The sequence below is a fragment of the Symphodus melops genome (assembly GCF_947650265.1).
Source record: "Symphodus melops genome assembly, chromosome: 12".
Classification (NCBI taxonomy): Eukaryota; Metazoa; Chordata; class Actinopteri; order Labriformes; family Labridae; genus Symphodus; species Symphodus melops.
In genome coordinates this window covers 1,855,724-1,878,035 of record NC_136702.1, presented here as the reverse complement: position 1 = coordinate 1,878,035, position 22,312 = coordinate 1,855,724, and the positions used below count along the sequence as shown (strand labels likewise).

The 22,312-nt window shown below is 43.4% G+C and overlaps 3 protein-coding genes across 3 annotated transcripts in view; 2 read left to right on the top strand and 1 right to left on the bottom strand.

Annotated features, from left to right (window-relative positions):
* Window positions 1–22,312, top strand: part of ifngr2 (interferon gamma receptor 2) — a 251,499-nt gene that overhangs the window by 100,463 nt on the left and 128,724 nt on the right. The window lies entirely within an intron of this gene.
* sctr (secretin receptor) lies at window positions 10,176–18,115 on the top strand. Its single transcript, XM_079358213.1, has 13 exons — window positions 10,176–10,277; window positions 10,399–10,510; window positions 12,190–12,285; window positions 12,579–12,679; window positions 13,820–13,929; window positions 14,111–14,243; window positions 15,025–15,178; window positions 15,309–15,369; window positions 15,528–15,597; window positions 15,700–15,791; window positions 16,166–16,304; window positions 16,453–16,494; window positions 17,264–18,115. The coding sequence occupies exons 1-13, from the start codon at window positions 10,221–10,223 to the stop codon at window positions 17,426–17,428; spliced, it is 1,332 nt and encodes a 443-aa protein (XP_079214339.1). The 5' UTR covers window positions 10,176–10,220; the 3' UTR covers window positions 17,429–18,115.
* dbi (diazepam binding inhibitor (GABA receptor modulator, acyl-CoA binding protein)) lies at window positions 18,966–22,090 on the bottom strand. Its single transcript, XM_079357619.1, has 4 exons — window positions 21,945–22,090; window positions 19,995–20,112; window positions 19,778–19,840; window positions 18,966–19,307 (listed from the first exon to the last, which is right to left on the bottom strand). The coding sequence occupies exons 1-4, from the start codon at window positions 21,957–21,959 to the stop codon at window positions 19,234–19,236; spliced, it is 270 nt and encodes an 89-aa protein (XP_079213745.1). The 5' UTR covers window positions 21,960–22,090; the 3' UTR covers window positions 18,966–19,233.

Genomic DNA, 22,312 nt, shown 5'->3' with positions numbered 1-22,312 from the left:
TTATTGTAGAAAGTATTATAAAAGCATAAAAGGGACGGGTGTTTCAAATGATGTTTGCATTGGATGGCTGTTCCCAGTTTGTCTGTATTTTGTATCCATAAAGTAAAGCGTAAATAAACAGATAAAACACAGTGTGAAGTTCGCCTGCGTCTCCTCGTGTCGGAGGCTCACAGAGGTGTTTATCTCCTGTTGGAGTCGCTCTCTGTGACAGTCGGTGAGCACAGTAAATAATAGATTTCCTGCTCTGTTGTTTGCTGGAGAACAGCTGATGCAGAAAATCAGGATGAAGAAGCCGTCTCTGTCCCACAGGAGAGTTTGACTGTCTGAACCTCCGAAGACGCAGCTGACTGCACGTCGTCTTTTATACCAACATTAATAAGCTGCTTTATTCTCCCACACTTTAAACGATGATCATCGGGTCACACCTCGTCACAGCTCCGGGATAGTTACGTTGCTCTTTTGTTGCCGTCACTTTTCATGTCTTGCGCTTTCAGTTTTTGTACTTTCCCCATCGTCTCCTTTTTTTCAGATCCAGTGCTTGTAGTTTCTGGAAATCCAGAGAGAAGCAGAAGTATTTAAGGCAGATTTCCTGGTTCTGGTTCTGAGTACGCCTCACCCCAAAAGTCCAGTTCATTCCAACTTCCCTTAAAGAGGAGCTGTAGTAGACGGTCCACAGGAGACTTCAACGCAACCGTGCTCAAACAAGGAAGTGGATCACAGAATGATGTCATTCTCAGCAGCTCCTTAAAAAGAACTTCAGGCCTGTTTCACCCTCTGAGCTGCGAGGTGCATGTTGATCGCTGTCGGCGTCTCAGAGTTTGCAGGATGTACTCAGAGTCGCGAGTGGCCGACACAGTAGCGTCTTCATTTTTTACTTCTTGGCAAATCATTAGAAACATGGTAGTAGTGTTGAATGGTCGTGAGTCCAGCCCTCATTTTGCCCTGAGACGAGAAAAATATGTTTTTCTTTACCTGGATGTTTTCTTCATGTGATGCAAAAATCGTCATATAGCATCACATGAAGAAAACTTCCAGGTAAAGAAAAACACACACAAAGGAGCTTCAGCTAACTGCGCTGCAGAGCTAATCGGGTCTCTGTGCGAAGCTGCTGTTTGTGCACATTTAGACAATCTGTTAATAATAATTTGGGGAACACTTGTCCACTTTTAATGCGCATTAGCTTTATTGCAAAAAGTCTCGCACAGCCACGCACAGTTGGAGATGAAAACTACCACCCGCTGAGAGTTGGCGGTAACTGCGCCGCAGTATTTATAAGAGATAATTAGTTTCGATTGATCAGGACAATAATTCCAACTCTGAACGAGCTGAAATGTTAATCACAAGGCATGAGAGTTGCTCTCCACATTCAGAAGCAACCCCGCTGTTCCCAGCACCGCATGATGACTTCAAAATATTCTTTTAATTGAAACAGATGAGTTTTAAAATGTCCTGCAGGGACAGGTTTGTTTATGAGCATCACCTGGGACATCTACTAAAGCATTTGATCACCACAGATTATGTCCCCTCCCTCTCCTGGTATGTTAATGATTTTCTTTTGTTGAATGTGATACAGATGTTTGTTCATCTGGAGGGGTTTTCTCAGTGGGTCGTTCGCTGTTCAGCGGGAATAAAAATCAGAAAAGATTCGGTTTGAGCTCTCCGTGCTGCTTTCAAACAGAGCTGAGCTGACTGAACCATTTATCCAATTAAAGTCATTACATGGTTGATTAAGAAAGCGCAGGAGGAGCGAGAGCTTGACGAGAAATGTTTCACTTAGGAAAGAGAAAAGGGATTTATTGTGACTGCTGTGTTAACATGAAGACAAAGAAGCTTTAATGACGCCGTGTTGAATCCATTCGAGAAAACTTAAAAGAGTTATTTTGTTCCTTTAAAGAAACCGTCACAGAGTTTATCTTCAACCCTCCTCCTCCTCATCGCTGTGCGAGGGGAGCTTTGGATGTCAAATCCCAGAGGGAAAATAGAACGTTTTTTTTTTGCTCCGAAAACCTCAGAGAAAAGAGTTATAGAGAATCGAAAGCAGCAGTCCTTTTATAGTGGGATTTGTGGTTTAATAATTGCTCAAACAGAGAATCAAAGTTTGTGGATTCTGCACACAGTGACCCTGGAGAAGATCAGTGTGTAAAACCAACACACACGGGACGAGAGGAGAGAAAAACAACGACTTCTGAAAAGCTCCGTATTGACTTTTTCAAAACATTTTGTGATTCAGATCAGCAGTCGGAGACATAAAAGCAGCAGTTTATATGTTGGATTTGACCTTCAGACATCACCACCGCGGGGAGACAACCACGATGGAGGGGAAGAAAAAAAAATAAAAAATCACAAACTCCCTCTCGCCGCCTGACTGCTCGGCTCAGCTCAGGGTGTTCAGTCGCTCGGCATGGGAGATCTGAGATCAATAACGTACCACCGGCCTGTACACTACGTCTTCTTACACTCACACTGTAAGAATCAATGTGCCAGCTCGCAGGGCGTTTAAGAGTCAAGCGAGGCAGCAGATAAACTCCCGGACGGTCGGATTCATCAAGGTGAGCTGTTATTTCTAAAAAAAACAGAAAGCTAGAAGAAACCTCGAAATACTGAGTCCTGAGCCCTCAGCAGCCATCGTGTCTTTATATATGTGATGTGATGGAGCAGTGTTCTTGTTCCCTCGATCTTTGGGAACGATCAATTGGGATCACTTCGTCACCCAATTATGCAGCCACGACTTTGAGATGGACAGGGAAACTTTCTGCGTGAAAAAAACTGACAAGGAGACTGTAAAAATGCAATAATCATTCCTTTTTTATTTCAGTCCCTGTGTGTGTGTGTGTGTGTGTGTGTGCGGGTGTGTGTGTGTGTGCGTGTGTGTATGTGCGTGTGCAGGTGGATGGCGAATGTGCAGACTCCCGAGTTCGTGTCCTGAAACGCGAAGTCGTGGCGGTCAGTGATCTGCTCGCTCCCCGCTGATTTACATCTCACTGATTAGTGCTGCGTCTGTTTCGGCTTCTACAAGGTCAGAGTCACACAGCAGCAAGGCATGCTGGGAGAGGCAAACACCATGCTGTAATTGATTTTAACGGTGGAGGCTCAGAGAAGCAGCTCAGTTAATACCTCAACTCACATTTTTTTTTTTTTATTTTAGACTCTGCTGTGGCTGCACAGCTGAGAGCGGACAGATAAACCTGCAAGAAAATTCACAAACTCCGAGATTCTATTTTCACCTTTATCCGTCTTTTCTCCGACTGGAAGTTTCAACATCTGAATCTCTTTGTGTTTCAGTCGTGTGCAGAGCTTCTGTTATCAGACAGAGTTTGAGATTGTTGAAATTATTTCTCGTTTTTCTTTCATGTAATTATTAAATGTGATATCAATCTATTGATCATTATTTGTACACTTTTGAACTTTTAAAAGGTTCAGTTGATATTCATATAATATTTTCTTTATGACTTTAGAGGGTGACTATCTATTCAGCCGGGGGATTGCTACAGGAAGTTCATTTTGCATAAACTGTGACCCTTCAATTTCCTGTACAGTCAGTTTCTGTTAAGCTCGTTCCGGTGCATAAACTCCTGCAGAGTTAACGGTGGGAGAAAAAAAAGTGGCAGAAATGTTGAAATTTGAGTTGAATATTTATGGACTTAATGTGTTTTGGATTTAATCTTTTATTGGATTTGGATGCGAGGGGGGAGAGACGCAGTAGGACTCTTTTTTTTTTTTTGGATGACCAGAGGAGTTCAGTCGACCTTCAGATGGGAAGAAAAATGAATCCAAAAGACCGGTTTGTTTTGAAGCGGTCGGACCGATATGGAGATTGTAACTGCTCTTTTGGCTCGGCCTTGAAATGATGAGTCCGTCTGTCCTGAGTGTCGATTTTTCTGCCTGCTTTATGTCTGCCTGTTACACCGTCCGTGCCGTCCGTGTGTCCGTCCTCAGGCTGCACAGATGTGTCTCAGAGAGCTGCAGGTCCTCCTGCTCCCTCTGATAACATTCCTCATTCATTGTCTCTGATGTTTTATGTGTTTTTACTCCGCTCTTTGCTCTTTTTCTGTGTGTTTTTATTTATCAGCCGCTGTCAGACGCAGAGCTCAAAATTAATTTGGCTTGCAGTTTTCTGCTCCGAGACACTCGGGCTCCTTCCTCCTCGTCTTCCTCTGTGGTTTCAGAAGAGATTAAAGACACTTCTGGGATTGTGATGAAAGCAGCGTGTGATGATTCCCCCGAGGACGAAGAAGAGTCAGGGTTTGTGTGAAATCTGAATGTGTGCAGATTCTCCTCGGCCCCTCCCGACAGGCGACACTCCTGCTGCTCCGAGTCAAACAGAAATCTGCTCTGTGAAGATGATCTCATCCACACTGAAGTTCTCCGACTCAAAGAGACCTCCACCCGGGTCCTTCCTTCAAAACTGGGATTAAGGTTGTTTTTTTTGTTTTTTTCCTCATGAATTGATGCATCACTGCTGTTATTTCAGCTGTTTTGTCTTTAAAAAGAAACTCTTTGTACTCATAATACTGCATGCACAAAACTTCCTGAAATCCTCGGAGTGAGCAGCTAAATGAGAGTTTAATGAGCAGCCAACACCTCCATGTTTGAGCTGATTGCACATTAATGAGCTTCTCCTTTTATCACACTCACAGGACTCACTATTAATACTGTGTACATTCACACACACACACACACACACACACACAGATGCTGGCCCTCTATAGAAAGAGGAGTGAAAGCGGGCAGATGTTGCTGAACAGTAATTCCTAATTTCATTTTTCTTTATCCGCCATTCGCTCAGCGACGGTGAGCGATCCTTGCTCTGCAGGGAATGAGCGCACACACACACACACACACACCAAAGAAAAATCCCAGCTACTGAATTAAGATCCAACAGAAAACTGGCAAACAGAAATGCAGTGGAATAGATTCAGAAAAAAATGAATCATAAACTGAGTCGACGTTTTGCAGAAATGACCTGAAATTAAAAAAGATGTAAAAATGACCCAGATATTAAAGCTCACTGTGAGACAGAACTCATCTTTGATTTCAGACCACTTATCTCACGAAATTCACAATTACTAAATACATTATAAGTATATGTTCAAAGTCTTTACATAACCCCCAAAACATTGAATTATTTCTCTGAATATTTGCTCAGATCTTTGGTACGATGACTGGAGCACAATGTTTTAAATTCGGGGTTTCCGACAGCTAGCTCGTTAGCGACGTGAGCTCTTGGTCCCTTTCATTTAGTTGAAGTAGCTCAGAGATGAAGACGGGTTGGAGACCCTCCCACCTCTAAATGTTGGCCGACTCCTCCCCCCCCTTCACCCTGCAGATTCAAACATGGCCGACGGGTGTTTGGACGTCGTTCAGGGCGGTGAGTTCAGCTCTTCTCTCTTCAGGCCTCATTTCTGCTTCTGCAGACGATGAAACGAGTCTGAGAGCAGACACAGTAAAGCACACCTCACTGCACACATCTGTCACACACACACACACACACACACACACACACACACACACACACACACACACACACTGTTCTCGCCCTGTTAAATGTCCTGAAACAAAAGCTTTTAAAAAGACATTTCCAGCAGACTGTCGGAGCGTTTATAGCTTTTATTTGGCCCTGAACACTCAGAGAGTCGCTGCAGCCCTGAAATCTCCATTTAGCATAAACACTGTGCTCTTTATTTGCCACTTTTATCTCCCGGTTATTTAATACGAGAGGCAAACATTTTCACTCTGCTGTAAATAACGCGACAGAAGAGTGCGAGTTGCCGAAGGCTGCCAGAAATCATCAGAAATCCCCAGAACAGCAGAATTAAAGGAGCAGAGAGTTCGATTGAGTGCAAGCTAACGGACGCTCTCTCACACGTCGGAGGCTCCTCGCCGTTGTTGTGATCCGTTTGGCATTTTTCACAAACAAACGCTGGCATACCGAATACACGGACGCCAAACGGAGCAGAGGTCGCAGGAAACTCCGCCCTGCATGATGTGAAGACTTTGGAGCAGATTCATTTCTGCAGACGGCTGGATTTTTAAAAAAAATAAAAAAATTAAAGATGGAGGTCAGTGTTCGAAACTTGAGTGTGTCCATGAGTGAAGTCAAAGAGAGGTTGAGTCTTTTCATGAAAAATTGACCATTCACGCTGAGCGGCGAAGAGCGAATGATGGGACCCACTCTCCCTTACTTTCTCTTTAGTCTCAGGGTAAATAAATCTATGTGGCATGCAATGAAGCAGAGCTCTTCTTTTTTTTTTTTTTCATTTAGATTGAAATGGTAAAAAAATAAAAATAAAAAAATCGACTTTCTACAACTGGAAAAGATGAAATATTGATGTATCCGCATTATTTTGATGCTTAGATGTTTTATTCACCGCAGGGGACAAAAATCCAACTAAAAGCAAATAAAAGGTATTCCAAGTAGAACAAGCTACGTCTCCGAGTTTAGAAAAGACGTTTGAATAAATGAAAAGATTTGACAGAAAAATGAAAAAAAAAAAACATACCATGTATATCTGCAGCCCATTCAACCATTTAACTGAGAGGAAGAAGGAAAAAAAAAACTGAATTATTCAAGAAGTTCTTCAAGCGTACATGTAAAAACAAACGAGCTGCATCGGATTTGAGGACGTGTTTTCACATTTTCCCGTCTCTGAGTTTATAGTGAAGCCATTCGGGAAGGATTGTTAAAATGTTTGTAATTTGAAGGATTGTTTTTTATTGTGGGTGTTTCTGCTCTAAATGGGAAATTGACTTTTTTTTATTGCTTTTCAAGTCACACCTACACATTCGACGCCACGAAGCAGCGTGTAACTCGGGGTGAAGTGTCTTACCCGAGGACACATGCGTGTGGCTACACGACCTCGTGGATGGAGCTATCCGGTCGAAGTCGGACAAAACAGCAACAGGCCACACACGGCTGACAAAACTCTCCATGTATCGCCGGCGGCTGGAAGGAAAAAAAAAGTCGAGCTATTGTTGCCTTGATAGAAATCGCCTCGTCCGCTTCACACACGCAGCTCGACTTATTTCCCTAAGGGAGCTCCGCCTCCTCCTCCTCCTCTTCCTCTTCATTCTTCTTCAGGTGTTGTCTTATCGGCGCAGACAAACAGGCCGCTGCACCTCATTTGTTCGGGACAAAGCCGTGTTCTCTAAACCTAATGAAAGGTGTGGATGCAGAGCGGAGAACACATGAATATTTGAATCAGTTTGAGCCCTGAATCTTAATGACATGCTAATTTATGGGAGCTGCAGACTTAATTTAGGACACTGAACAAATTAAATGGATTCAAGAGATTCCCTAAAGGCATTCCTCTCCCTTCTCTTTTCTCCTTCTTTTTTTTATTCCAGTATGAAAATGCTAATCTGAAAAAAAACTTATCCAGTCAGGCAGTTTTATTATTTAAAATATTAGTTTGTTCTTCATAATGTTTCTTAAATAGGATTTTCTGGAGAGAAGTCTGACTCAGCAGCCTCACCTTTAAATCTTCTCGTTTTAATATTTACACCAGGCAATAAAGTATTTCTTCCTACCTTCAGTGTCTGTGTGAGTGAGCAGTAAACAGCCGGCCCGTCACGGTCTGCGTGGATAATAAAGCGTGAATACTTTGACGGCTTTTCAGATGTATTTTTGGAAAAAGCCCAAAGCGGTGAAAGATGTTTTCTCAGAAGAATCTGTGACAGAGTAAAAAGGATTCTGCAGGTCATTTTTTTTAAACCAACCACCAACGTTGTTTGTTTATGGACATCATGTGTCCGCAGTAAAGACACCGCAGGATCATCAGCTCGATGCTTCCTTCCCGACAATCACAGAGACGCTGCCGACTCGGAACCAATTATCTGCCGAGGTCATCTTCGTGTGAGAGGAACAGAGATCCAATCTGAAAGTATGACAAAGTACACTCACAGAGAGAGACGAGGGAGGACAGGGAGAAGTGCAGTGGTGACTACAGTAGTGAATCCTGTTATCTGTGATGAGCCGATATATTTTCACATCTTGTATGTGCGTGAGCATGTTCGAAATCATGGAGAAGAATTTCTGTTCGGATTCTCCTGAAGGGTGTGATGCCTCCCAGAATTCAAAAAATGTTTTAAAACTCCTGCAGCGTGCAACGGGCTCAACTCAATCCATCACAAGAACGATATTGATGTTTTGTTACCATGGCAACGAGAATAGAAGTACTTTCTGAAACCTATCAATCTTTTTTTTTGGGGGGGGGGGGGGTTAAAATAACAAGATTCTATCTTTCTAAAAAATACATGGTTTTTCATTTTGGAAAAAAAACATTTAGAATCTGCAGCAGGAGATTAATAAACTCCCACGTCTGTTAAATTATTTTATTGAGTTTTCTTCTGCACAGCTGCAGGAAAAGAAAAGAAGAAGAAGAACATATAATCCCACCAGGGGAAATTACAGTCTGTTGTTGAGCCATGCTACAAACAGGATCCTGCAGTACGTGCACTGAGGGCATCAACAGCAGAGTTCAAACCAGCAGAAGAAGAAGAAGAGGCGAGACAGAGACAGATTTATGAAAGTTTGTGAGGGTGAAGCAGAATCAGCTGATCTAATGATGTCACCTCCTCTCTCTCTCTCTCTGTGGACATTAAACATGCACGCTCTTTAAACGCTGCTGTCAGAACAGACACACAGTAACGCCACACAGCTTGATTAACTCCGTGGGAGAGAGAGAGAGAGAGAGAGCGAGACTGCCCCCATGTGGCCACACAACAAACAGCTCTGTAACTGGTGAACATGATATTTAACTTTTTCTCTTTCTACATGAATAAAACACAACATGTTTCGATGCCTTTTGCAGAGGAAGACGACTAACGTCCGACACCCTCTCACATCACAGCTGTCGGTCACGTCAGCTACGCTCCGAACTACGGATAACACGTATTGATCATTAAATCAAAACACAGCCTCCGTATGTGATGACGATAACTAATCAGACCTGTTCTGTAAACATGTTTATTTATTTATGTACAAACTGATTTTTTTGCCTGAGTTGTGTGTGTGTGTGTGTGTGTGTGTATGTGTGTGTGTGACTTCCTGTGTTTCTGGAGCTGCAGCCTCAAGTGGACATTTGGTGAACTGCAGGATTTTGCACTTCTGCATTGGCTTCATTTTTCAACACCTGAGTTTGATGCTTTGTAGAAAAGTTCAAATTGAGTTCTTGTGTCTTATTTTAAGATGATGCAAATAAAGCACAGACACACGGGGCGCTTATTTCTGGAGGTTTCTTTACATGACATCAAAACGTTACCATACTCGACTTGTTTTGTCTCCTCTTGGTCACTTTTAAGGCAGCTCATGTTCTCCTCGTCATGACTCTGTTCTGCTGCTTGTTGAGGATTTCCTTTTTTGCTCTGCGAATTGATTTTTCGGGCTCTCAGCTCCGAGACGCTCCGCGCTACTGTGGTTTCATGCAATATCGTCTGACGTCTGAGCTCATCTGTCCGGCTGCCTGTTATTAGATTCTCTGATGTCTCGGGAGAAACATGATCCAAATGTTTACAGAAAGATGAACTCCTCGAGTCCGAGTCCAGCAGATTTGAAACCTTTCCTTCAGAACAATACTCTCTCTATCTCTCCCCAGGTTTAACATCATGGAGAAACATGGAGTCAGGGCTGCTGATTTCCCTCTACACCCAGCGTGCCCCTCTCCTCGTCTCGACGTTCAAGTTACAGATATAAAGACAACAATGGCTTTCTGTTCTGCTCCACGAGCACGAGCCGCTCCGTGTACCTGGAAAATACCAGAAACATCGATCCTCGCTTGTGCGTCGCTTTAGAGAAACGTTTGACTTGTGAAATGTCGAATCTTAAAGGCTCATTTGTGGTTACAGTCATATCTGGGGGCCCAGTGTGAGATCTGTTCATGGGGCCCCGCAGATGCACGCTGTAATGATGATTCTGATCAGATCTCGTATTTTTTAAAAAAGCTCCATATTCAACTCTCTGTATATGTGTGATGTTTCTGTCAGAGGGCTGCTCGTGTCAAGACCTCGCTGTTTTTCATTAACCTCTGTGTGCTCTTCAGGAGGGAGGGGTGTGTGTATGTGTGTGTGTGTGTGTGTGTGTGTGTGTGTGTGTGTAAAAGAGCTGCACACTCTCTGTTTGTGAAGAACACTCTTCACCTTTTCTCCTCTCCGGGTCTGCAGATTAGTTTCTCAAACGTATCGTCAAAAAGTTGAGTTTTGTTGTGGTTATAAATGTCGCCTCGATGTGGAAACAAGGAGGAATATCAGCTCTGACGCTTCTTCTGCTCTCCGGTATCCACGTAAGCCTGATTTCATATTTATGTATTTTTAAAAAAATCCTCAAACATGCATGTGTTTCATCTGCATGTTGCATGTATCCGTGTGCACAGTGGATCTGCAGCTGTCTGTTTGTGTCTGCAGACTGAAGCTGTTCCTCCTGAATGTGACCCAAACTACATTTTACTCCAGGATGAAGTTTCCTGTTTTGAGCTGCTCAGAAACAACCGGAGCTCCTCCAGCTCAGGAACACAGGGTGAGGTTGTTTTTTTTTTTTTTCCACAAAGTTATGACTGATGTTCATCGTCTGAATCTGAATCTTAAATATCACAACATGAGAGACGATCAGTCAGGAAGGAAGCCGTGCAGATAAAGATAACTCAGTTCTCCCGTCATAAAAAAGGACGTTTCTCTTCTCCTCTGCTCTGAATCTCAACTTTTCTATCTCGTTATCTTTCCATAAGAAATGTTGGTTTTTCATGATAGTGATTTAAATTCTTCTGATTTTGAGAACAAAGGCAGAGAAAATGTGTTCTTATCCGGAGATAACGAGACACAGAGGTCAAGATTTTATTTTCATAGTAAAACTCAGTCAAATGACTGTGTGTGGATTTCTGCTTCCTTTTAAAGAACATCTGAATGTTTGTCTTCCTAGTTTGTTTATTTTATTATTTTAAGTTTGAACATAAAGTCTGAAAAGCTCAAGAGGTTAACAAGAAACTAAAAACCTGCCAGAAACAATTCATACAATTTGAATTAGAAGATGACAAGACAGCTTGAAGTTCTTTTTTTCTGTCTCCAAAGTAAAAAAAAAAACTCTTACTCAAACACAGCTGAGGTTTGTCACATCTCTCAGTCCCAAACAAATCAGCATGATTCACGTTTAAGCAGTATGGGCATTGAGATGGAGAGGTGCCAGGTCACTTCCCGAGTACTGCAGAGCTGCCCTTTGAGCAAGGCACCGGACCCCCAGCTGCTCTGGTTTGCTCCCTGTGCAGCACTCTGACATCTCTCCGCTAACGCACGTCCACACTTCCTGTTTGTGCATGTGTGTAGGTCAGGCCTAAGTGTGTGAGAATCACCAGGGATTAATAAAGTAAATAAATTAAACCATCGTTATGAGAGGTCTGTTTCAGGGTTAAAAACCCGACTGTCCATAAACAGCCCGCGTTGATTCTGCATGAAGATTTATTTTGTCCAGGAGGTCTAAAAAAAGGAAGTGACAAAAAAAACAAACAACCCTTAATTCAGTAAACATGTTGAGCGGAGAGGAAACGTCCCCTACCTTCAGCCATCATGGAGCAGGTAATATCATGATCTGAGAGCTGATCACATTTACGGCCCGGAATAAACCCTGGTGTTGTCCTGCTTCAGAACGCAGAGCCGGACGAGGAATCGCATTAAAGTGACGGATGATTCAGACGATCAGGTCAAACACGAGGTGTCGGGTCAACTCCGACCGGAGACTCGTATAACACGGAGGGATTTGAATCTTACGTGTTTCTTTTTTTTAAATCAGAGAAAACTGTCGTTGATTTGCTCTGGTTGAGTTTTGTATGTTATGTTTCAATTTTGTGTTTCTGTTCTCTTCAAGTGTTTTCTTCGCTGTAACATTCAAGTTCAGTGTTTCCTGTTTTTATTTTGGTAGTTTTCAGATGAAGACAAAGAGGGCGATCAAAACTGGAGGCAAACAAACAGGATCAGGGCCAAACATGAGGCGTGATTCACAGAGAGGAAAAAAAAAACAAATCACAAAACAGAAAAAAATTCTATTGCTCGGAGACTTTTTTTTTGTTTTTTTTACACTGGTTGAAAATGTAGGATAATATGTGACCTTTAAACTTTTCTCTCTGCATCCAAAAGGCGGTTCAGTACAAACTCTGACTCCGCCCCTTACATGAAAACAGTTGTAATAACACAGACTCTGTGTGACAGGCTGCAGGGGCTGGTGGGATCATCTGAACTGTTGGCCTCACGCTGCAGTCGGAGACGTCGTGTCTCAGCCCTGTCCCAGGTTTTTACACACCACAGGTGAGTCACATAGACACGCCCACTTCCTGTTGTTGTCCCACCGGGATGTTACAGATCTGGAGGTGGGTATACACATGTTTAAATGCTGAAGGGACTGATATGAAATCTTCCAAATCTGATGAAGCCAAGACACCAAACACAGAATAATATCAACATTTTAATAAGACACCGTTTCATTTTTCTTCAAATCCAGAAAGCACTTTATTTCTAATCGTCTTCACACTGCTTGGTAAATGATGCAGCTTCCTCAGTATGTGTTATGTGTTTAACTGATATGTGACATGTTGCATTAGGTCGAGTGTTCAGAAACTGCACAGATCGTGGATGGTCGGAGTCTTTCCCTCCACATGATGAAGCCTGCGAGTACGGATTCAACCACAGCTCACCTGCAGAGGTGAGAACCTTCATCCTCGTCTCCTGATCTTTGTGTGTAAGCCTTAAACAAAAATCATCTCCAACTTCACCATTTATAGTGTACATTAAGATATTTACACCGTTCATTATATGAAAGCGACCCCCTAGTGTTTAAAAAGAGAACTGCAGTCTAAATACAAAACACTGCATAGAGCTGAACCTTCAAAAGCGCCGACCTTCTCCGCTCCAAACAGATCCAGATTAGCAGCGGGAGCCGAACATTTGTCAACACAGCCGAACAGCCTGTCACCTCGGCATGGTTTCATTAGTCCATGCATACACTCACAGCTTCGTCATTTATCACTGATGACACTGCAGCGGCTAAAACTAAAACTAATGAAGAGTGAAATGAAAGTGTCAGCGTACAGTCTAAACGGGTTGTGAGATTAGTATAAATACCCATCTGTTACAAACAGGACGTATTTCTTAACTGACAGCTCCTTCCTACAGAGCGCAGGCAGCAGGCGCCGTTCTAGACGCTGGTGCAAATCCAACCAGCGTTCATTACCATCACGTCTCCCGGTGTCCTGATTATTATGCCTCCTCTACTTCTTTATTTGTTGACTTTCATTGACGAACTTTGGTTTTCGCAGGGCGGCGAGAGCAAGTGAGCACTTTGAGGCTCTCATGTGTGGTGCGAGTTTATCGGCCTTTATCAGACCAAGCCGCTGCTTGGTAGTTAATGTTAATGCTCTTACATCTGATCTTTGCCCCTTCATGCAAACTGTGTCTCGTTCCCACAGTCCTGTTTGTGTTTCAAAATAGAGTGTGAGAGTGTGAGCCCCTCACAGCCGAGCTCTGGTTTCTGTCAGCGGAGAGATCTTCCTGTTGGAGGACAGCAGAGCTGCACTGAGCTGATTTAAGACACAAACAGAGACAGGACTGGGTCTGCTAGATGCATTATGTCTCTCTTAATTCTTGGTTTAGAAACAGACGTTTGCAGAAACATGTGTTAGTAAGTAAAGATCATTTGTATTTTCCCTCCGAAGCTGTCAGAATCCGAGTCGGGTGTTTTTTTTTCTGTCTACATTTTCAGTCGTCTTAAATCAGAATCACACACGCACATTTATTAACCCTTCCCCTCTGCTCGGCTCTCTGTGTGCTTGTGCGTCGTCCCCAGGTGTACCAGCCTCAGCGTTACTTCCTGTTTGTGAGGATCATGTACTCTGTGGGATACGCCATTTCACTCGCCTCCCTCTCCATCGCCGTGGCCATCCTCTGTCTCTTCAGGTCAGGGAGCACATCACGTAAAAACGAACAATCACCATCATCATGCCTCACTTTAGTATATCGTAAATTATTTATTATTATAAATATGGGACCTTTAAGTTATTTCTCCGCTACAGCTCTGTTAGCTATTTGTTCTCTGGTGAGAAAAAGAACAACTCAAACTGTGTCTTCTCTCCACCAGGAGGCTCCACTGCACGCGTAACTTTGTCCACATCCAGCTCTTCCTCTCCTTCATGCTGAGAGCTTCTCTCATCTTCATCAGAGACTCAGTTCTGTTCTCCACCGATGATCATTTCCACTGTGGCGTCTACCCGGTACTGTCAGCCTTTAGGAGCACAACCTGTTATTAAAATCACCTTCACACACTTTACTTTTTCAGACAGCGGGAAACTGTAACTCTGCTGCCCCCTGTAGGTGGGGTTTAAACCTGCTTAATTTCTCCTTTGCCCCCTGCTGCCCCTGTAGGTGGGGTTTAAACCTGCTTAATTTCTCCTTTTCTCTCTGCTGCCCCCTGTAGGTGGGGTTTAAACCTGCTTAATTTCTCCTTTTCTCTCTGCTGCCCCCTGTAGGTGGGGTTTAAACCTGCTTAATTTCTCCTTTGCCCTCTGCTGCCCCCTGTAGGTGGGGTTTAAACCTGCTTAATTTCTCCTTTGCTCTCTGCTGCCCCCTGTAGGTGGGGTTTAAAACGGCTTCATTGCTCCTTTGCCCTCTGCTGCCCCCTGTAGGTGGGGTTTAAAACTGCTTAATTTCTCCTTTGCTCTCTGCTGCCCCCTGTAGGTGGGGTTTAAAACTGCTTCATTGCTCCTTTGCCCTCTGCTGCCCCCTGTAGGTGGGGTTTAAAACTGCTTAATTTCCCCTTTGCCCTCTGCTGCCCCCTTTAGGAGGGGTTTAAAACTGCTTAATTTCTCCTTTGCTCTCTGCTGCCCCCTGGAGACATGGTGTTTTCTGGCCCCTGTTTAGTTGGCTGTAAACTCCCTCACTGCCTGCTGTAGGAAAGAGTAAAGTCTGCTCCGCCCTCTTGATGGGCACTTCCTCCTGTCCCCTGTCGGTATAAAGTTTCTCACCGTCTCCCTTCTCCTCTGCTGCCCCCTGTAGCTGGGCTGTAAAATAGCCACGGCTCTGTCTAACTACAGCATCATGGCGAACTACAGCTGGCTGCTGGCTGAGGGACACTTCCTGTACAGCCTGCTCAGCGTGTCTCTGCTGTCCTCCAGGAGACGTCTGTGGTGCTACATCGCCCTCTGCTGGGGTGATTTATGTTCATTCATTCAAATCGGATCTTCTAATTTATTGTCTTATTCTCTGCACATGGCATGCTGTTATTTATTCAACCTTCGTTTAAGGACAGGGAGAAGGTTAAAAACATATTTTTCTTGAAGGTTTTCCGATGATTATTCTGATTGGATGGAGTAGTGCGAGGTTCCTCCATGAAGATGAGGGGTACGATCGATTATTTATACATCACAAACACAACACGATACATGCACACAGTCAGAAGGTGACCTCTGACATCTGGCCTGTGGACAGAGGTTTCAGCAAGCATGTCAAGTTGTGCGCTTACTCGTTTCTTTGTCTGATATATTTTTTTTATTTTGCAGCTGTTGGGAGACGAGGAGGATCAGGTGGATCTGGTGGATCCTCAGACTCCCCGTTCTCTTCTTCATCACAGTGTGTACCTTTCAGACTCACACATACACTAACATGTCATAATAATGTGGATTAAATACGGTGCTGTATTTCCCTCTTTCTCTCTCTCTCTCTGTTCTCCAGGTGAACCTGTCCTTCTTTCTGTGCATCATAAGAATCCTGGTGTCCAAACTAAGGACGCAGGACATGCCGGGCAGCGAGTTCAACCACTACAGGTGAGACTCAACACATCACTGAGTTTTACATCCAGAGTCTGAGATCAGATCAGAGTTTGTTAGATGTTGTATTCGAGCTGCTTTAATGTTTTTTTAATGCTGCTTCTCGGTTTCAGCCGCAGAACGGAGCCAAAACATTAAAATATTATAAACACAGATACAGACAGAAATCATCCTCACGAGGTTGTGCAGAAGTTTGTGTTGTAAAAGCCCCGTGTGGTTAAACCGATACGATCCAAATATAACTGAGGAGGAAGCAGTGATGTCAGCAGCTGTTTAGATGATCTAACTGAAGTGTTTCTCAGCAGATGTAATCCAGACGCTGGAATAAACTCGCCACCTTCCATTAATAAAGATTATTGTTGTTTCAACAGGAAGCTGTTCAAGTCGTCGTTCCTGCTGGTGTCACTGTTCGGGTTGCACTACGTCCTGTTTGCTTTCCTCCCTCATAAACTCAGCGACTCCTCGTACAAAGTGTGGACCTTCATCGAGCTCGCCTTCGCCTCCTCTCAGGTGCAAACACGCAGACTGGAGTCTAAATATACATGTTCAGACACGCAGACTGTTTATCCATCGATTTATTCATGTTAACACACAGTATGTAGTACAATGAGTGTGTGTGTGTGTGTGTGTGTGTGTGTGTGTGTGTGTGCTGTTGCAGGGGTTTGTTGTAGCTCTGCTGTACTGCTTCCTGAATGCAGAGGTAAGACTTTATTTTTATTATTTATTTATTTTTTCTTCCTGCCAAAAGAAAAAAAATATGCTTGTTTATTTCTTACGAAAAATGTTTGTAATGCAAAATGTAGCACAATATGTGAAGTGACCAAAATATTTTCAGAATCAAGTTAAATGTAGCTACCAACACTTTACAGTCTGACCTCTTACCCCATTATTACACACAACCATACCTTTTATTTTACTCGTGAAACACGTTACTCTTGAGTTGTTAATCTCGTTTTCTAGGAAGAAACAATTCTGGTAATTTCTGAAAAAAAAAAAAAAAAACTACTCAAACTCATTTGCTATTCGGAGAAAATCAGATAAATACGTCGAGATCTCAAGAAATGATCAGAATGTTCTCTCCTTATCCTGGCAAAACAGAGGAACACAACATGTAAAAAAGACCACGCTTAATCAGGAGAGGATCACGCAAACATTTGACTAAATTATTACGGAAGCTCTGAAGGGACATTCATCTGTACGTTTAGTATCTCTCTGATTTCCTCCAATAACTTGTATTTTCTGTTTGTTGTTTGCATTCTGTCTCGTTTGCACAAATTGGCAACGCATTGGTACAACAATGTGTCTTTGCAATTTAGACAATCTGCAGACAAAATGTTTGATCTCATTTTTTTCTCTGTTTGTATTAAAACTTTAAGCAGGCTTTAGACATTTCTAAGATCTTTGGGAAGGAATAGTTTATCTGACTTACACGACGATGACGTTAACGTCATCTGTCTCTGACGGTGCAGGTGCAGAACGAGCTGCAGAGGAGGTGGAGGAGGTGGAGGCAGAAGCAGACCCTGCAGGTGGAGACCAGGAGACCACGTAGCTCCCTGAGTCACAGTGGAGGAGCTCTAACTAATGTGTCTGTGCTCACGAAAACCTCGACCACGCCTGAGTCCGATCAGGTGTAACAGGAAGTTACTGTCAGCTTTAGAGACCACAGCATGAATCATCACAAAGATTCTTCTGTAAATGTAAAGAGTGTATTCAAGGTGTACAATGTATGCTAACAACAACATGCTAGCTAACACTACTGCACAGTACAGCGATCATACTTAACCAACCATCCTCACATTAAAAACCTTTTAACTGACATGTTAGCACGCTGACTTTAGCATTTAGCACCTTTTGGCCTTTTTTTTTCTTTTGTGAAATTTAATGGTGGTTTCTATCTGAGGCTCAATCTCGAGGTCCCACCCTCACACACACACACTCACTCACTGACTTCCTGCTAACTCTCCCTGACGTTACGAGCACCCTCATCGACTTAGGCTCAATCTCATGTCCCTTATTTGCACCGAGTGTCCTCCGAGTTGTCTCCTCCACTTGCGTCTTAGTCCCGCCCACCAGAGATGCACGGAGGAAACGAAGCCGAGGAGAGAGGACCGAGGAGACTGCAAATAAGACACTTGGGATCCACCCTTAGTAAGACTCAACGTGAGGGAACTACCCAGAGTTCATAGCGTTGTGATGTGAGACACATGTGAGCCCTTTTCAGCCTCGTGCACGTAATCGCTCTCCAGGTGACGTCCATCAGGTCTGTAAGAGTTCAGGGTTTAGGGAGGAGTATGCTGCATTACTGCCACCTACTGGAGATGTGGAGCTCCATACTTGACAGTGCCCCCCCCCCCAAAGCATAATCGATTAATTCATTACCATGGCAACACAATGTTTTCTGACCATACAAATGTTGTCATTCGCAGACAGTCGATGCTCCTTCTGGTTTGTCCCTTGCAGCACCTCTGGCTGAGTGGCCGCACACATGTAGTCTTTATTACTTCCTGTTATGAACATTAGACTCAATACTGCTGCTCTACTGTTTAACCTACTTTACACACCTATACCTAAACATCTGTCACACCTGTACGTGTTGTATACTGCACTCTTATTGACCTTCTCGATGCTAATCTTTGCTCAATGTGTGAAACAACTGCTGCAACTTTTACACTGTAGAAAAATGAAGGGGTGTCAGAATGAACATTTTCTGCCGCTCATGTGATTGTTGTGATGCTGCTGTGAACACAACAGAACAATAAAGGTTGATTTGAACATGTCGACAGCTGTGAAAGATGTGATGTTCACTGGGTGTGCTGCCGAAACCCACAGAATTAAAGTGTCTCTAATTTCTAAAATGTACTGTAAGTGGACGCGGAACACACCTGCAGTTCCTACAATGGCCAGCAGGGGTTCGTGTGCTTTGAGGGTTATTCCCAGTTTACGATTTGTCGTTTTTCTGACTTCATGTTTTGTGTTTTTGTTTGGAAATGTTGGAACGGCCAAACGTTTGTTTTTTTAACTTCCATATTGGCTTCATTTTTCAAGATCGGAAGTTGCAGCTTGGTCATTTCATTTTTCTTGCGACCAAACCAAAGTTTAAATTCCCACCACCTTATGAAACTGTGATTATATGAAACATGTCCTGAAGTACGAGCAGACCAAACGGAGGTATTCAAGAGGAATGCTTTAATATTGAAATGACAGGACTTTGCAGAGACACAAATCTGAAAACATGATATCAAATCGGACTTGTGATCACTGCGTCTTCATCAGTTTAATCTCATGATCACAGTCCAGCACACAGTCCCCTGTGTTTCTGTGTTTAAGGACACTCCGGTCGTTGTAAGGCGCTTCAGTGTCAGGATGGATTTTTTTTGGGGGGGGGAGGGGGGGTCCATCCAGGCGTTGGCCTTGTAGGGTTAAGATTCATAGTTTGACGTTAGACCCCGTATTTCTCCTTCAGCTGCTCCACCAGGGTGACGTACTCGTTCATGGCGTCGTCTTGACTCTTTCCTGAAAGTTACAAAATGTTTTCATTATTAAGAATGTTTTTAAACCCTGTTCATCCTTAAAAGCTTTGAATCAGGATGCTCAGAAAGGACATGACTGTTTCTCTCTCTCTCTCTGAGTGCTGCACGTTACAGACACTTCTTTCTACAAGTTTGTCTTTGGAGCGAAACTGTGTGCACATCTTTTAAATGTGGTCTGACAGGTTTTACTTAATATTCAGTCCCCTCATGTATACAGCATGTAAGCTAGGCCTGACATGCCGTATTTGTAAAGAAACTGTTTTAGCTGTATAAACATCCACAGCAGAGGAGCAACATTAAAGTCGTCTTAATTGAATCGTTCGAGGACCCAAAAAGAAGATCGATGTCTGAAGTCGGAGACTCCCATCATTTATTTATTTATTTTTCCTCTGAATCAACGTGATGGGGAGGGTAAAGGCTTTTCCTATTTACTGTTAAGTTTAAATACAGTACCTTTCTGCTTCTCCCAGGCGTCCCATTTAGCTTTCCCAGTGAAGTCGAACATCCCAGGACGAGCTGCAGGAAGACAAAAACCGTCAGTGCACGAGTATGAACTGAAGGCCTGAGAACTCCACTAATCTAAAGAACTTGAAATGAGAACATGAAGAATGACTCGCTGTCATGTAGAAGTACTCGAACTCGCAGCGACAGATCCTGCGGACTGCCTCACCTGTGTTGACGTCTCCGACGGTGGACTGTTTGAACAGAGAGTAAACCTGCAGCATCTCTTCGTCCGCCGGCTTCGTCTTCAGATTCTTCACCTCCTCCGCTGCTGCGTCAAACTTCGCCTGAGGAGGAGGAGGAGAGGACGGATCCAGAATCATCACCAGAAGAAGATTCAAATGAACTACAGGAGAGGTAAAAGGTCAGGTCCTGCCCCCCCCCCCCCACTTTCATTTAAGATCTTTCTACAACTCCACAGAGTTTTACAATAAGATGTTAGCTGCTTTCCCGTTCACACACAGACAAAATTCAAAGTGATCGGGCAGCTGAACGTGGAGAAAAACATTGTTTAATGAAAAGAGGCCTGAAACAAAACATTCTTTTGATTCACTTTGACCCCCCTCCCCCCCCCCCACACACACACACACACACACCGAAACCCTGCTCGCTGTACCAATCTGTGCCAAGTGGGCCAGGGGGGGAAGGATTAGGGCAGGGACCACAAAGTACCAGTGAAAAGAACTCACTGATGTCCAGATTCAAGCTAAAAACAACCCTGCTTTTCTGTTCATTACAGAAGAAGAAGAAGCCCTGCATGTAACAGAGGAGCACGACCTCAGAAACACTGATGGGAAGTTTTGTCACAGAAGAAAGAATGAGAAAATCTGTTCAATAAAAACCAGGCAGAATCCGCGTTGGAAGACCCCTCTCTCTCTTATCTGGTGTGGAGAGCACGGGGGGCACAATCTATCCCCTCACGTGAGAAAAGAGACGACTTGACCATTCTCACGTCTGCCAAGGTTGAGAAAAAGATGGAAGACAAAACATCCTTTTATAGTGCGCATGCAGTATTCTAAGACAGCACACACAGGACACGTGAAGTTAAATTTTCACAACATCAGGAAACCAAAGAACAGGAAAACAACACGCAATCAGACTCATTAGGAGGAGCAAAGGTCAGACTGCAGTGAGGTTATCACAGATGACATCCCAACGACAGCCTGGTGGATAAAGGCGAGAAAAATAGAAGACGTAGACTTTTAAACTTCTGCACAACGCCTGAATTGTACAAATACGCCAAAAAACAGTGTTTGATGGATTCACTCCTCTCCTACACACCTGCTGTCCTACCGATGAAAAACAAGCACATATTCTCCTCCCCTTTTCAGCTTTTCAAACAGTCCCCCCTGTGCTCTCGATGAAACATCTGTGCTGTGCTTTGGTCCAAATATAACGTGAATCCAGCTCTCTCAGAACGCACCGCTTTGGTGTGTGTGTCTCTTTAAATGCGATGACCCCGCCCCCTGAGTTTTCCCAGTAGACATTGCAGACCTGCATAAAAGTTTTACTCGAGACTGGAGATTAAGTCCATGAGTGGAGAAACTAGGGGAGGGGAGGGAATTTTTTTTTTACCAGAATCCAAATTGTAATGTCACAAACTAAGAACATTAGAAAGGGAGCATTTTTCTCTGTGGTAAGAGTTAAGTAGACCACAAACAAAAGGACCAGCTGTGGTATTTAACATTTTGTTGACACATTAATTGATCATTAAAATGAGATCCTCTCAGGTATGATATGAGTGTTTAGATGAGACCTTGTAGACACTATTAATATTCATGTGTGTGCTCCCTCTGAAGGCCACATACTGCAGACAGTAGGTCAAAGGTCAGAGGGGCTCTGACACTACTTTAATGCTGACTCTCCCACCTGAACCTCACGAACAAGTCTTACAGAAGACATGGCTAGCTAAAAGGCTAGCTTACTTTCCATTACAGTCACAATAAACACTACAACAGTGTGTGTTTAGCAGCCATGAGCTGAGTGAGGAAACATCTAAATACTGTCTATGAGGCTAACGGAAACAAGCTAACGGTTTCCTCTCTCGATATCTTGCGACACATCGGAAATTAATCCACCTTTTGACATCACAAATGTTTCAAATCGCTTCCAAACTCACCTTGAGGTCTGCCATATTTAGTTCCTCCTATTTTCTTTTGTTTTTACGAAGCTGTTAAGTTGGCGTTAGCTCCCTGCAGACAGACTGAGAGGAGGGGGCGAAGTCCGCTCAGCCTCAGAGTGGAGCAGGGTCAGACACGCCCACACTCTTACCCTATTGGCTGTCTGGAAAAACTGACACACAATCACTCTCTCTCATTGGCTGGCGTGATAGTTGTAGCCAATCACGTCTCTACAAACTGCGGTGGTCGTTTTCATTGTTTTGAACCGTAGTAACCTAATAAATAATCATAATAATTAAGGTCGAAATATAATACTTTAATTCTAAAGTATTTAAGTCATGACATAACATTTATGAATTGGCACTAT